At 35.0% G+C, this 17372-nt stretch overlaps 1 protein-coding gene across 1 annotated transcript in view; it reads left to right on the top strand.

Moving 5' to 3' along the window:
• The window catches only part of fat3b (FAT atypical cadherin 3b), a 126055-nt gene that overhangs the window by 24397 nt on the left and 84286 nt on the right, over positions 1-17372 (top strand). The window contains exon 4 of the mRNA XM_087270569.1: positions 9577-9638. Within this exon, the coding sequence (XP_087126695.1) occupies positions 9577-9638 (62 nt within the window). The remainder of the gene's footprint in view (positions 1-9576; positions 9639-17372) is intronic.

The raw sequence follows: 17372 nt of genomic DNA, 5'->3' as shown, positions 1-17372 counted from the left end.
GATGAATTGATATGTAGAGCGGAGAGGGGAAATACTGTATTTCTCTGTCAAATATGAACTCTGTGCGAAAGCTAATGAATGAGGGTGAGCGGATACAGGAGGAGGATGAAATGCATGAAAAACAAAAGTTAAATTATAATGAATAATCAAAGCTTAATTGGGATTACATTTTTATGTGTCATATATAGTTCACACAAAAACTATTGTTCACTCGTTATTTGCTCACCCTCAAGTGGTTTCACAGCTTTCTGAGTTTCTTAATTGTGTTGAACACTAACGAACATTAACGTTTTGTTGAACACTTTGAAATATCATTGTTTGTGTCTTCTATACCTGAAACGACAGTCTTGTCGCCTATCCAATTTTTAGGAACAACAAATAATAACTTCTAGTTGATCATTTGGTATCAGAAGCAGCTTATATGAAAGGCAAGGGCCCCTAGATTACACTTATTTTACCAAAATAAAATATGATTATGTCTTAATCTTTAATTATTTAATTATTAAAAGTTTGACTTGGCTTAGACAAAAGTCTTGTCACTTAATAGAAATAATGTACAATATAGATTATAAAGCTGTGGTGCAGTTTAAAAAGAATTAATATTGTGTATGACTCATGAGCGTAGACGACTGCATCCATACATCTCTGCAATGACTTAAATATCTTATTAATAAAGTCATCTGGAATGGTAAAGAAAGCCTTCTTGCAGGATTCCAAGAGTTCATCAAGATTCTTTGGATTCATCTTCAATGCCTCCTCCATCTTACCCCAGACATGCTCAATAATGTTCATATCTTATGACTGGGCTGGCCAATCCTGGAGCACCTTGACCTTCTTTGCTTCTTTGCTTTCAGGCCCTCACCTGTGATTTGTAATGTAATGGGCAGCACAAATGTCTTGATGCCTCAGGTTGTTGACATTGCCATAGACTCCCATATTGAATGTAACCCTAAACCATGTTTTTTCCTTCACCAAACTTGACTGATATCTATAAGAATCTTGGGTCCATGTGTGTTCCAATAGGTCTTCTGCAGCATTTGTGATGATTGGGATGCAGTCCAACTGTCATTTCATCTGAAAAAAAATTACTTTCTCCCACATTTCCAATTGATCAACTAGAAGTCTTTACAATGAAGTAATAAAGCATTAATTAATAAAGCATTAATTAATATTAAGAGTGATAAATAGCTACATTTCTTTCAGAAATAATGCTAAAATAAGTTTAAAAAACCACTGAACACTGTAAAAAATGCTGGGTTCCACTAATTGATTTGTGTTGGGACAACATAAAGGAATTAAGTTAAATTATTAGTTTTTACAAATTTAAGTGGATTGAACATAAAACAATTAAGTCCCCCCAAAAAAATCAAGAAGTGTGTTGTTTCAGCTGATTTTAAATAAATACTGTTGGTTAAACAAAGAGGAAACATACTTTTTGAGTGAACTTCATTATAGCTTAGCTATGAAAAAAGCTCTTTAAAAACTAGTATAAAAGATTTTATGGAGTTATTAAATAATAACTAAAAGATTAAGACCACTTAAGATTATTACTCGCACTAAACAAAGTTGCAAGAACAGCGCTATTCTTGTTATTTTTTTGGACCATTTATTTGTTTTATTTTCAATATACTTGAAAATAAATGTACATTTTTTTGTCTACCATTATTTCTGTTATGTGTATAATTAATACAGTGTAAAGCTGATATAGGTTTTTTTCTTGTCACATCATTTGTGTTGCGTTTGTGGCATTCTGAAAAAAAAGAGTTTTTTTTTTCAACTCGTCTGCTGTAGGCGCATCTGGAAAAAGCAACCGCATTACTCTCTATCTCTATCTGCGTGCTGCCTTGCAAAAGTGTAGCAGTCATGCTTTGGGTGTTGGCAGCTTTATTAACAACATGAATGTTTGTTGCTTTAGTCAGTGAGCCGTAACTCTACTAAGGCTCTTAATTCTGTCTTAGTCAACAGTAGGTGTAATTAAACATTTGTTATAAGTTGAAGTGCTTATAAAAAAAAAATTCTGGTTGTCCAGATTAAGTGATTGAGATTAATTAGCTTCAAAATAGTAAAATGTGTTCCAAGGTTAATTCACAAGGGGATTCAAATCAAAATGATTTTCCCTGAATTCAAATGACTGGAAATGTCTGTCATAACTAAGGGTGTACTCACACTAGGCTATCCAAACCGTGCCCGGGCACGTTTGACCCTCATTTCACGGTTCGTTTAACCAGTGTGAGTGCTCTGAATTGGGCCCAGGCACGGTTCAGTTGCCTGGCCCTGGCCCGGTTGGAAGAGATTTGCCAGAGCACAAATCGGTTGAGCTTGGGCACGGTACGCTTGTAGTGTAAGTGCAAAGCGCACCTGAGTGCGAAACTGAAGACCCGGCATCACTTTTAAGAGGCTATTTCATATGAATTTATCAATCATTCATAATTTTTAATAAACATGAACTGTCATAGTTTATTAAAGATACATACCCCTCGCTGCACGTCAGGTGACATCTTCAGCAAATTTTTTTTTAATCAGTGCAGCATGATGACTTTCATGAGCATTTATGAGCATCAAAAGTGGTGGATCTGTTAAGCAAAAGATTTGACTGTGTCACTGCATATCAAGCGACCTAAAATAATACAAAGTAATATAACTAAAGCAATCTCTATTGTACTGAGTGAGAGCGCTACTCTTCTGTTTAACTCAATAGTTGCATTAGTGGTGACATAAGTATGCTCTGGCTCGGAAGGAAAAAAAATTTAATGTAAGTGCGGGCAGAGGGGAGGGGGGACAATCGCGCCTAGGCATGGTTCAAGACACCATAAATTATTTTACGCAATTTCTGAAATTTATTGTAAAATATACACTGTGATTAGTAAAAAGTGATTAGTTACTTAACATGAGTAAACTAATTGCCTTAAAAGCAGTAAGTTGACTTTACTTAAAACAAAAACTTGAAACTGTCAAGTTGATTTAACTTTATTTTTTATAAAAATGTTAATTTTACATTTTAAAAAAAAAAATAAATTCAACAAATCTCTTTTTAAAGTGTACCCCTCTTTGGGGGAGGAGCAAATCTTACTTAAACATACAATTTAAAAATAATTAGTGAGTACAGTTGTGAGTTTAGTTGAATCAAATAAAATTTGAGTCATCTCAACTACATTAGTTAAACTGGCTTAAAAAAATAAGTTACTAATAGTTGAAACTTGATTAACTCATTAAAATAAGTTAATGTAACACAAAAAATGTATTGTCATGCCCTCAAAAAATTAAATTTACTCAGACTGCTTATTTAAAATAAACTGAAACAATACAATTCTTGAGAGTATTCTTGCGGCAACTTAATAGTTTTACATTCAATCCACTTAAATTTTGCAAAAAATAAAAAGTTAACCTAATTCCTTCATGTTTTTCCAACACAAATAGATTTTGTGGAACCCAGCATCATATTAAATATTAAAGTAATTTAAACAAGCAGCAAAAAGTACATTTTTAAATAAGCCTTAAAAAAACAGAACTTTCAATCAAAAGATCAAGCAAGTCGCGGGCTGTATTAGCATGTAAAAATGTCTAGCCTATATTTAAATAGGCTAGACATTGTGAAGCTTAAAATGTAAAATGTAAAGCCTATATTTACCACTAGCTGAATATTCTTTAAAGGGATCTTAAAAGTGTATATAAAAAAAGAACTATTTATGATATTAAAGTGTCCATCAGGCATGCCTGTGACTGCAATATACTTGATTATTAAATATCGGCACATATTCTACTTGAATGTGTATGTAGTTTTGACCCCAGACTGCAGTCATGAATTCTACTTCACATTCAGCCACTGCTGGGAAAAAGCCGTCGTAATTGCGTTCCACTTATCCAGCTCTCTTTTCATGATTGTCTGTTGAACTCAACCTAAGTGTTCAGATAAATTGCATCGCGAGCTCTTTTATAAAAACAAATGTGCTGTGACTAAGCCAGCAACCAATTACTGCACCCTGAAAATAGAGAGTGCATGTTTGATTATTAGTTTAGAGCGCTTGCCTCTAATAGAGTCATATCTTTTACAATTCCATTCCTTACCAATGTCCTCCCAACTATATATTTTATACTTAAATAAATGAAGGGCTTAAGAGAGAAAACGCTTTCACTCTGATTTCCTCGCAGCCTGCCGCACATCAGTCCCTCATCAGCTCTGTGAGTTCATCGCTCATCTAATTCCTCTAATTGAGTCTCTCTGGATGGCACACATTAGGGAATTCTACGGATTCCAGCAGTGCAATTCAACCTGTGCCATCAGGAGCTCTTTGTTGCCATAGTTATATTTCACAGAGAACCGCTGGCTCGGAAAGCATGCACCATAGATTTATTTCTGGTAAATAATGGGAACTTGTGCTGCAAGAGTCACAGTGTTCTTCAGAATGCTGGGATTTGCAATACATTTATGCATGTATATATATTTGAAAAACAGAATCTTCGAGAACCTCCCAGATCACTTTGTTCTGTGGAGCACAAAAGGAAAATCTACAAATGGGGATTGGAGCTCTAAAGCTTCAAAAAGGATGCAGACGCATTTTAAAAGTCATCCATATGATTGGTGTGTTAAGCTCTGGATGAGAAACTGGCTGAGATTTAAAGTGGCCCTATTATGTTCTTTTTTTCAGTGTTACGTTTTATATATTGTGTAATATAGCTTTTTGTGATCATTTCAAAGATCAAAGTGCTTTATGAAGTGAGCAATTTCCTCACAAAAGAAAAAACAACATTCTGAATGGCCTGAAATGACTCAGTAATTCAAGTAATTCCTGCACATTTTTGAAACAAAACTGAAAAATGCCAAGTCTTCGCTGGCTGCCCATGAACAGAGGAGTAAAATACTGCAGTCATTTTACTTGTTTAAACCGACTGCTTACACTTTGACTTGAGTAAATTTGAAGGAAAAAAACAGAACTTTTATTATTATTATTTTTTTACAGCCTAAATGTACGTGAACTTGAAAAGCATTTACATCAATTATTAGATTTACAGATTTTATTCCATCTCATGCTAAATATGCTAAAGATATTTGTTTTCCCACTGAGTATATAGTGAGAATGCACTTGCCAGGGATGATATTGATATAATGAGATTATGGGCCCTATCATACATCCAGAGTAATAAGGCGCAAGATGTGTTTGACACAATTTGCTGCTGTTTTCAGACCAGCACTACCCTAGTTTTCACGTTTTGCGCCATGTTGTTTAATTAGCAAAGCCACTTGCACCACTTTGTGGACTCATGGGTGTGTCTAAAAAGGAGGTGTGTTAAGGTGCATTGTTGGCACGGTGCTTTTTTGAGGAACTGAAGACTGCACTACTGACCAACTGAATGCCTAGGGCCCTATCATACACCCGGCGCAGTGTGGCGCAAGGCATGGAGCAATAGTCTTTTGGTAGTTTCAGCTTGGCGCAAGAGTCATTTTGAGGCGTTGTGCTACGCTGTTTAAATAGCAAATGCATTAGCGCTCATTTTTGCGCCCATAGGCGTTCTGGTCTAAAAATGAAGGCGTTCTGAGGCGGACCGCTGGCGCGTTGCTATTTTGAGAATCTATAATAGATTTTTCATTAGACCAAAACTAACCCGGTCTAAACTCCAGCGCAGAGTTGCGCTTCGCTAACGCACTGCTTAATATGCACAAGAGAGCAATAGGCAAATATCTTTACATATGAAAAATTTAAATATTAAGGAAATATATATAGTATATAATAAGAATAGATATAGAATATAAATATAAAGGATTAAAATATTACAAAACATATTATTTTCTAGCCTACATAAATTTGAAAAACCACTTCTTTTATATGTCTTCTTCATCTCGGGAGGCTTTTTCAGTTCATTTATAAGAATTTGCTTTTGTATAATGTTATTATTATTAGCAGTATTATTTAATATATCCATATATATTTGTTTTATTAAAAACAAGCTTAGATTTGCCCACCTGTCAGGTTTTAGACCATATGGGGCACAGCATGTGTTTGAGGATATAACTCAGGTTTTTGAGCACATTTTGCTATTATTATTCATTTATTCGTTTGCTGGAAATTAGAACTGAATTTAGAAATAGTTTTGAAACTAATATTTGCGCTTAACAAAAAAAATTATTTATTAATAGACTAATTGATGTCTGTGCGTAAAAGGTTTCCCTATCCAAGAGCGAAAGTGAAAGTGATCCATTATCTCTCATTCTCACGCAGTAGATGCTCTGTTTAACAGTTTTCTGTTAAAAAACTGTTAACTGTTTGCTTGTGAAAAGCTCATTTTTTTCACTTAGACTTACTTTGGGTCCTGTAAATAGCGAATGCGCTCTCGGCGCGACGCAGCTGACTCTTAAAGGGAATGGGAGATGAGATTCTAATTGGTTGATTCTCAAAACACACCTATAACTCATTAAGAAAATAAACTCAACCCTTTTAGAACATGCGCCGCGGCGCAAGGCAGATTTCCCATCCTTAAATTAGTAAAAACGCGTCCTGACACGCCCTGAAAGCGTTTGCGCCCTGCGTTTTGCGCTCTGCGCATGGACCGTTAAAATAGAGCTCTTATAGTCTTAAGTCTAGCACTGAGAGCATTACTTGTGCACCTGTAAGGGGCCAAATGCTTACACATTGCCCAATACACACAGGGTGTACAGCAATATATATTTACATGTAAAAAATTAAAGGATTAAAATGTTACAAAAACTTTTATTTTCTACAACCACTACTTCCATACCTTCTTCGCCTCGGGGGGCTTTTTTCAGTTTATTCATGAAGGAGGCCGGTGCGCTCTGCAGGTGCATCCACTTATGCAGCAGCCTCATTCCGTTCCCACGGCTCTCGGCCACGCCCCCTCGCCATAGCATATTTATATTTGTTTTAATTAAAACAAGATTTAAATTTGTCCACCTGTCGGGTTTTGGAGACGTCTGCCTCTCTATATAGGGTATAAGTATAGGACAAGTGTTTGAATGTAACTCAGTTTTTTTGACCAGACTTCGTTATTATTGTTCATTTATTAATTTGCTGGAAATAAGAACTGAATTTGGAAATAGTATCTTTGCGCTTAACAAACAAAATTAAATATGTAGGCTAATTGATGTCTTCAGTGGAGTGCGTACAACACTGTTTCCTTATCCACAAAAGTTAAAGTAAGGAGTAAAAGTAAAGAAAAATAAAGATGTTGCATGGAGGAGGCTCATTCTTTATCCTCGTGCTGCAGATGGTCTGTTTAACTGTTTTCTCACTAGTAAAGCGTTCAGTTAGAATCTTAAAGGGAATGGGAGATGAGACTCTGATTGGTTTATTCTCAAAACACACCCATAACCCATTAAGAGAATAAACACAACATTGTTTGACCATACATCAGTGCACAGAGCTTATTTTTTCATCCTAAAAATAGCAAAAGTGGATTCAGACACACTCTTAATGCTTTTGCTCTATCGGCTTTACTTTTTGCGCCTAGATCGTTAAAATAGAGCCAATTGAGGCTGTAAACACCTTTGTCATTAATTTTTCAAATTATTGTGATTTTAAGTTGGGCAGGTATATTTGTAATAATAGGCAACAATACATTTGACAGATTTCGCTTTTTTGATGAAAAATGTAATATTGTTTTGTAAATTTAATTTTGTAAATATATATGAAAATACATTTTTATTACTTAAAACATTGCTAAGAACCTAATTTAGACTAATTTAAAGGCAATGTACCAACACAATTTGAAAAAACTCAATTTGGAACTTTGATTGTGGCTAATTTGTATTAATTTGTAAGATCTAATTTGTACAATTTAGTACGATTTGCTCATCCCCAAATGATGGTTGGGTTTAGGGGTGGGGTTAGGTGCCCTCCTCTTTTTTTTTAAATCTTACAATTTCGTACGACTGAACTTGTATGAATTAGCCACTAAACTGACAAAACGTAAAATACTTGTGTTTTCTCGTGAGATCAGGCTGGATGTACTTCAGATTTCAGACTTTTAGTTGTATCTCAACCAAATATTATTCGACCCTAACAATAAAATATATTAGTAACTATAAATCTTTTATAGTTACTAATATTTTTACCGTATGACTGATAATATTTTTTGTTCTGGAGAAAGTCTGATTATTGTTTTATTTCGACTTGAAAAAAAGCATTTTTTAAATTTCTTAACACCATTTTAAGGACAAAATTAATAACCCCTATAAGGCAATTTATTTTCTTCGATAGTCTACAGAACAAACCACTGATATACAATAACTTGTCTAATTACCCTAACCTGCCTTGTTAACCTAATTAACCTAGTTAATACTTTAAATGCCACTTTAAGCTATATAGAAGTGTCTTAAAAATATTTATTAAAATGTTATTACTGTCATCATGGCAAAGATAAAATAAAAAAAGTTATTAAAAATGAGTTATTAAAACCATTATGCTTAGAAATGTGTTGAAAAAAACCTTTTCACCGTTAAACAGAAATTGTGGAAAAAAATTAACAGGGGAGCTAATAATTCTGACTTCATCTGTATAAGACGTGAGTAAATTATATTAAAGAAAGTAAATGACAGTAATTCAGTGTTGGGCTTTGGAAAAACATGCCAGCATTCTTAAACTGTATTATAAATACTCTAATAGCATCTGATATAAAGTATGTATAAGTTTATACATATTTAATTTGCCACATTTGTAAAGTTTGAAAATGCACTAGAAAGTGGAAAGTGCTTAAATTGACCATAAAAAAATCTGTTTTTGGTTAGTATATATTTTGTCTGTACCTTTTCTGAGTCCGTCTTGCACCCCTGCACATGAACAAAATGTACCTGCCCTTTAATAGTTCTTGACACATAAAGGATTGTGCTTTGTGTTCTCAAAATGTCGAAAAGTCTTTTTTTTTTTTTGCATTTTCTGCAAATCCTTTTTCATGAAAAAAAGCACTGCACATTATGAGACAATTCAACTATATTTGACCTTGAATGGATGTAAACATGTTGTACGGGACCTCCAAAACAAAATTAAAAGCGCTGAAATGGCATAACAGGGCCACTGTAAGTCACACATTCTTCCAAAGGACGACAAGTCTTAAGAGATTTGAATGGCATTCTCAATAGTTTTATGCGATTGTCAAGCTTGTCAGTATGTCTCCAGCAGGAGTTGATGTCACACCCTTAGACCCACTTAAAGTTATTTACCTTCAGACTCCGGCATCCAGATGTCTTGTGCCTTAAGGAAGCATTCATATGCAGGAAAGTCTTCGTCTTCTCAATCTCTGCCGCTCTGTCTGCACTGAAGTGTTTCTAAAACCTATTTACAGCCACTGGGGGTTTGGAAAATAACCCTATGCATTCACCACATGCCATCTGTGGGTTTCTGCCAAAGGGCCTGGTGTCACGAGCTGCTTTTTTGTGCAATAAACAAACAATGTTGTGTAAATTTATGCACCTTTGCTGACATGTTATTAATCATTGTCGAGTGGAGCGGCTCTCCATGCTGATTGCGGCAGCCTTTACATCTTACACTGCACAGTTGTCAGGAAAGTTCGAAGCTTATTCAGTTTTATCGTTTCTTATTCTTTTTTTTTTATTTAAATGTTTTTCAGGACTTATCACCACCACGTCAAGAAAACTGGATAGAGAGCAACAAGCCGAGCACTTCCTAGAGGTGGGTTTCTATCATTTATATTGCATAAAATAAAATATATAATATGTTCTATAATTGTTTTCTGTAAATTGTGTTAGGGCTGGGCGAAATGACAAACAACTCGTATCATGGTATAAGTGATTTCAAATATATATACTCACTGAAAAAAGTCTTGTCGCCTATTCAAGTTTCAGGAGGAACAAATAATAACTTGACTTTTAGTTGATCATTTGGTTTCAGAAGTGGCTTATATGAAAAGCAAAGGCCTCTAGATTGCGCTTATTTTACCAAAATAAAATATAATCCTGTCTTGATTTTTAACTAATAAATTAGGACAGTAAGGTTTAATTTTGCTTAGACAAAAGTATTGTCATTTAACAGGAATAATGTTGTCAAATAACTTATTAATAAAGTCATCTGGAATGGTAAAGAAAACGTTCTTTTAGGACTCCTAGAGTTCATCAAGATTCTTTGGATTCATCTTCAATGCCTTCTTCTTCACCTTACCCCAGACATGTTCAACAATGTTTATATCTGGTGACTGGGCTGGCCAACCCTGGAGCGCCCTCTCTTTCTTTGCTTTTCTTTGATGAAGTAGAGGCTAAAGTACAGTATGGGAAGAAGCGCTATCCTGGGGCAGCATGGGCAGCACAAATGGCTTTATACTTTTGTTGATGTTGCCATGCACTCTGCAGATCTCTTACATGCCCCCATACTGAATGTAACCCCAAACCATGATTTTTCCTTCATCAAGCTTGACTGATTTCTGTGGAAATCCTGCATCCATTGGGTTCCAATAGGTCTTCTGCAGTATTTGTGATGATTGGGATGCAGTTCAACAATGCAGTTCCAGCCTCCGGCGCCTTGACTGCAGCACTGCACAAGACATTTGGCCAATGGAAAAGTGGTCGTGCCCAATTGAGCCAACTACACTGTTTCAATTTACTATGATCTTTTATGTAAAGCTACTTTGACACAATTTAGATTGTAAAAGCAAAAAAGAATTGAACAAATGATTCATCGGAAAAATCTACCTTCTGTCACTTTTCCAAATGATCAACTAGAAGTCAAGTTATTATTTTTTGCTCTTACAACTGCACTCAAAAAATATTTCATTGGGATAGGGTTAGTTAAACTTGAATTTTTTATGTTCAATCCACATAAATTTGTTAAAAGGGTTGTTTACTTGTGTGTGTGTGTGTGTGTGTATACATATATACATACACACATACATACATAAATACTGAATTTTTTTTCTCCATTATGTAGGGTCTGAAATCATGGAATACTTTGAATTGATATATATATAAATATATATATATATATTTTTTGTTATATATATTTTTATTATACATAAACATTTATTATATAATTATATATATATAATTTTTTGGTCCCACTTTATATTAAGTTTCCCTAACTACTATGTACTTACTTCAAAAACATAAATACAATGTACTTACTGTGTTTATAATGTATTTGAGAACACGTGGTGCTTTTGAGTTGAGGTTGGGTTATGGACAGGTTTGATGGCATGGGTAGGTTTAAGGGTGGGTTAAAGTGTAAGGGATGGTCAACAGTGTATTTAAAAATGTAATTACAGAAGTTAATTACAGATGTCATTACATACATGTATTTTATCAAGCATAAGTACACAGTAAATACATGTATTAACACAATAAGTACATTGTAACAAACTATTAATTCTTATGTAAGTACATATTAGTTAAGGTCACTTTATATAAAGTGGGACCATTTTTTTTTAATCATTTGTGCCAAATATAGATTTGTATTAAACGATTTTGTATTAAATGTTTTCAATAATGAAAAATAAAGTTGTATCATTTATGCATAAATTCCTTCTTTTCTGAGGTAACATTGCAGAAAAAAAAGAACTTAGTATATTCATATGGGGTTTACTATTTTACTGCCTTTGTTTTGTTATTTTTTACTTTCTGGGGTTTGCCATACATGAATAATATTATTCTTCAGAATGTCCTTTTTGTACATTGATAAAATAAGAAACATGCAGGTTTAAATTGACATCAGTGCAAATAAAAATTTCAACTTATGTGTGAAACAAACTTGCAGATTGCCATTAATTTTCAAGGGCACCATAAAATAAGCTCATGAAATGCTGAATTGCCAAAACTTTGCTATAACGACGTAGCAAATTGAATTACAACCCATCCACAGCCTCAAGTATTAAATTGATTAACATATAGGATACACACTGACTTATTTATTGATCTATTGGTGGAACACATTTGCCTGTCCAACAAATCACACAGAGGCTACCAGTATCCTATGGAATTCTTTGGAATATAAGGGGAAACATTTGTATTATTGAGTGACAAATAGATTTACAAATTCCAAACAGTATTTCCATTTCTAACCTTTAGGAAATAAGGTGCAGTACAGCAAGCAAGCCGCTTGCATGTGCAATATAAGTGACAGAAAGGATAAAGCTAGTACTGCTTGCCGACCAAGGACACTTATTTATCATCAAAACACGTGCAGATGTGCAAATTTTCATACAGTCTGGTGAGCAGCTCTTAAATTACTGATCAGTCAGTGAGGGCAGTACAGTAGCGTGGATCAATGGGACGGGTGTGGCTCCTCGTGATCCCTGCTCTACATGGGACAGGATGGAATGAGGGCCATTGATTTTGTGTTCACTAAATGATGATTCACTCTGCAGTTTCAAAGTTCATATCTGGCATCTAGAGCCCTCAAGGTGGCTTGCTTTTGAGAGCGGCTCAGGCATTGGTGTCTCCAGTGATTGACGCGGACGGAGCCCTTTAAAGATTCAGTCCAGCGAGGCTTTTATGATCTGCTCGCTGCTTGTGAGATTGCAGTGATGCAGTTTGCCTGCGGCCCATTTTTTTGTGACCGCTCTCTGATCAAGTTCTGGGAATCTCCTGTGTAGTGATGTGTTGAACAGTGAGATCAGTTGAACCTCTGTGCCTTTTTTTTTCTCCCTAATGAATAAATTGTGGTCGATCTGGTTTTCAATTATTTCAGAGTAGAAACTGAGGAGAGGCAGGTTGGTTTTTTATTTGCTGCAGTTTTCTCTCTCTTTACAGAGAAAGAAAAAGAGACCTTTTGACTTGTGCTACACTTTAGAACCAAACTTTACATGAAATCTAAACTTTATTATTATTATACCCTCAACACAATTACTCTGCAATATGTTCAGGAGGTGGAGATAAATAAATGAACAGAAAGAAAGAGAGATATAGGCTTGCCATAATATCCCTGAGGTGTTTCTGTGGGATTTCTAGGGTGTTGTGGGTACCGTAGCTGCTAAGTGGTCATGGCACTGGCCAAGAAAGTGAAAAAAGCCTATCCTCAAGTTGCTTGATATGTCTTGAGCGGGTGCCTTTTTCACTGAAAGTCTAGGATTTATTTTTATTCATTGATGTTTTAAATGTATGTGTCATATACTGAGTTAGAAAAAGTTACTTTTAAAAGTAAAATATTACAATCTTAAGCCCATCTGAGATAGAAAAATAACAGCAAAAATAAAATAACCCATTACTTTCCTTAAAAATGGAAAAGTAACACATTTAGTTACTTAAAAACAAAAGGGGGCTGAAGATTGTAATATATTAGTCTGAAATTCATATATTTATTTTCTTTTCGGCTTAGTTCCTTTATTAATCTGGGGTCGCCACCATTTTCCAGCATATGTTTTATGCAGCGGATGCCTTTTCAGCCGCAACCCATCACTGGGAAACACCCATACACTCTCACATTCACACAAACACTACGGACAATTTAGCTTATTCAACTCACCTGTACCACATGTTTTTGGACTGTAAGGGAAACCCAGAGAAAACCCTCACGAACATGGGGAGTACTCCACACAGAACACATGCAAACTCCACACAGAAATGCCATCTGACCCTGCCAAGGCTCGAACCAGTGATCTTCTTGCTGTGAGGTTACATCGCTACCCACCACTGTGCTGCCCGTAGATCCGATATGTAGATCTGAATTTGTTTGGTATGAGTTTAAATGTTGGATATGTACTGTTAAATGTGTGCATATCGTATAGACAATGTTCTGTAGTAAAAGATTGCAAAAAAATGACAAAGTATGGTCATAACCATTTACATACATTGTCAGGAGGGTGACATGATGGCTCAGTCGTTAGCACTGCAGCATGAAGGTTGCTGATTGAGTCCCGGCTGGGTCAGTTGGCATTTCTGTGTGGAGTTTACATGTTCTCCCCGTGTTTGTGTGGGTTTCAACCGACTGCTCCGTTTTCCCCCACAGTCTAAAGACATAAGGTACAGGTTTACCAGTACTGAGTTGCAGCTGAAAGGGCATGAGTTGGTAGTCCATTCCACTGTGGCAACTCCTGATGAATAAAAGGACTAAGTCAAAGGAAAATGAATGAATGAATTGTCAGGAATAAACAGGCAAAAATTCAACAAATATACAAATTGTGTGTGTACTGTACAACTATTCTTTTGACAGTGAGGGTTGGGTTTTGGAGTAGTGTTAGGGTAAGGCACAATAATAAATTTTTTATTAGAATATAACAAACATTAAACCTAAAGTATGTAAAAGTCCTCATAATCCACATATTCAAGTATATCTGTAATATAATATCTGTTTATTTATTTATTTTTGTTTATTTATTTCCTTATAGTAAAGCTTTCAAAGCTTGAGTTTGATACTGTTTTATGATTTTTAACACATTTATTGCAGAAATATATTCTAAATATATTTTTTAAAGGGACTTTTAGACTAAAGAAAGGCTTATAGATTTTGTAATTTTTATGATGTTCCATCTAAAGTAGTTATAGCAGGTAATGAAATTGAAAAGGTGTTTATATACAGTCAGGTTAAAAATTTTTAGAACATAGACATAGTTCTAACATGTTTGGCTCTTTGGCCCAAAACAATGGATTTGAAATTAAACGAACAAGATGTGCTTTAACTGCAGACTGTCAGCTTTAATTTGAGGGTATTTACATCCAAATCAGGTGTAGGAAACAGTATGTGTTAACAAGTGGGAGGCACATTTGCAAACTGCTGTAATTTTTACACTATTCACTTGATTTGGATGTAAATTAAATGTCAAATTAAAGCTGACAGTCTGCAGTTAAAGCACTTCTTGTTTGTTTAATTTCAGATCCATTGTGTTGGTGTATTGAGCCAAAAAATGTAAAATTGTTTTGATGTCTCAATATTTATGGACCTGTTTGTATATCTACAGTATATTGCAAAACTGTTCATTGAGAGCTCCACAGAGTCAATATGGCTGGGCTTCTATAGTCTAACCTTTGATCACTCATGCCAATGCCAAATGTTCGGTTTCAATGGTGATAAGTCCACCTTTAGATTACTTTTAGTAGAGAAGCCGCAAAAAAGCAAACCACCCAGGGGTGCATTTCCCAAACAACGGCATAACTCGCAGCTGAACTATTATAGTACGATGCACCGTTTGATCCATTGTTTGAACCATGTTAGTTATAACCAGTGGTGGTAAGAGTACAAAAAAAATGTACTCAATTACAAGTACTGTTACATTGCTGAAATTGTACTCAATTACAAGTAAAAGTACTGGTGTTAAAAAGTACTTAAGTAAAAGTACAAATTACTCCTCGTAAAAACTACTCAAATTACAAAATTACAAATTACTTTTTTAGCTTGGCGGTATTGGTGGAATTATCCATGAATGCAGAGTCAGACAAGATTCAGGCAGTAAAACACATTTTACATAACACATTTAAAGATACTATAAACACTTTTAAAACTGTGCAAACAGCATTAATTATAGATTATATTTATAGAGCACCTATAGAGGAAACCCACGCCCACATGGGGAGAACATGCAAACTCCACACTGAAACACCAACTGACTCAGCCAGGGCTTGAACCAACAAACTATGTTTTGAGGCGATAGCAATACCCACTGCGCACCATGATTATTTTACAAAAACAATGTTTTGCCTTTTTTAGTATAAAGATAACAGAAATATGCACAAATGCACGACTTTTTATCATTTCAAATGATGCCTTTATATCTGTACAATCAATAGATGATTTAATAAATTAAAAAAACACTTGCAAATTATGGAGAAACTTTGTTAATTACCTAATTCGCGAACTGAACCGTCAGAAACCACAGAACAACACTGCCTAGTGCCTAAACATATTATTAATAAATTAAATATCACACAAATTAAGTTGTCTTCTTACCATGTTTTTTTTCAGATTATAGACTGAAGTCTTGTAAAAAAAAAAGGGTTTCTGCAGTTATCATAATGTCAAATGTAATACGTTTTAAGACTACGTCATATCTTTAATATTGTTCAAGATTTTAAAAATAATTATTTTTCATTATTTTATAATTTATTATGATTACAAAGTTGGGTAACGGGTGGGGCAGTGGGTAGCGCTCTTGACTCAAGGCAAAAAGGTCGCTGGTTCAAGCCTTGGCAGGGTCAGTTGGCATTTCTGTGTGGAGTTTGCATGTTCTCCCCGTGTTGCGTGGGTTTGCTCAAGATGCTCCGGTTTTCCCCACAGTCTAAACACATGCATTTTAGGTGAATTAGGTAAGCTAAATTGTCTGCTGTTGTAAATGAGAATAGGTTGCAGCTGGAAGGGCATCCGCTGTGTAAAACAATTGCTGGATAAATTGGTGGTTCATTCCGCTGTGGCGACCCCAGATTAATAAAGGAACTAAGCCAAAAAGAAAATAAATGATTATAAAGTTTTATAACTATTCAAGATTTTTTAAATCAAAGTTTGATGCATCACTCACTTTTGTTTATATCTCGGACAGTTCTACCTATTAAAGTTACATTTCAATGACAACAGAACATGGGTTACTCTACAATAATTTTTTTTATTCTGGCAAGAATAATAGCAAAAAAAAAAAAAAAAACATTTTTTGCCCACTCAACAATTGACACATTATTGTCTGGCTAGTTTCTGTCCTCTACTAATGAGCTGAAAAGGCAATAATGGTCCAACAATCCTGTCCATCATCACCAATAAAGCCTAGAAATTGGGCATCAGTTTACTGTAAGTCGATGGGTTCATATATTATTGTCCAGTTATTAAATACCTAATTTGTTACTTAATTTTTGTTACATTGCTTTAACTTCAAAATGATACATCAGTGTAAAACCTATAAATGGTGGAAAAACATATTCTGTAATCTTAAAACCACCTGGGTCTCCACTTTAGCCATGGCCTCTTTTTTGTTGTAACAAACTTATCCCCTTTTCCAAACTTTAACAAAACACTTCCTTTCCATGGCTGTTGCAATTTCTAGCCTAGAATTATTGGTCATCTGGTTATCTCTATGCTGATCACGCATGGTCGGATAGTTAAGATGTCTGTACAGTCGTACTGTTACAGACAAAATCTCTTCAAAGCGATTCAAATTCAACTCAAATTAAGCGCGGCGCCGCGCGAACTGTTCACCCGAAATCATGTCGCGCGCATCCAAAGTGAACCTCCGCAAACACGGCGATGACGTCACATTCGCCGCGCGCACTGAGCTATTGCATGCTGGTATTATTTGTAGTTTTAATACTGCAAATCACAATAGGACTAGTGAAATAAAGAACTACACCACCACGAAACCAAGCAACAACAACAAAAAAAATAATTTAAATGAGCATTAGGAGTAGCGATACATGTACATCGGAAAAATAAAACCTGTGCAAACATATTTAAGACCTAGAACAGCAAATTTAAGACTTTTTAAGGCCTAAAATTTAGATGTTT

This window comes from Danio rerio, chromosome 10 (genome assembly GCF_052040795.2).
Source record: "Danio rerio strain M-AB ecotype USA chromosome 10, GRCz13ab, whole genome shotgun sequence".
Classification (NCBI taxonomy): Eukaryota; Metazoa; Chordata; class Actinopteri; order Cypriniformes; family Danionidae; genus Danio; species Danio rerio.
Note: the sequence above shows the minus strand (reverse complement) of the source record. Positions and strands in the feature narration are given on the sequence as shown.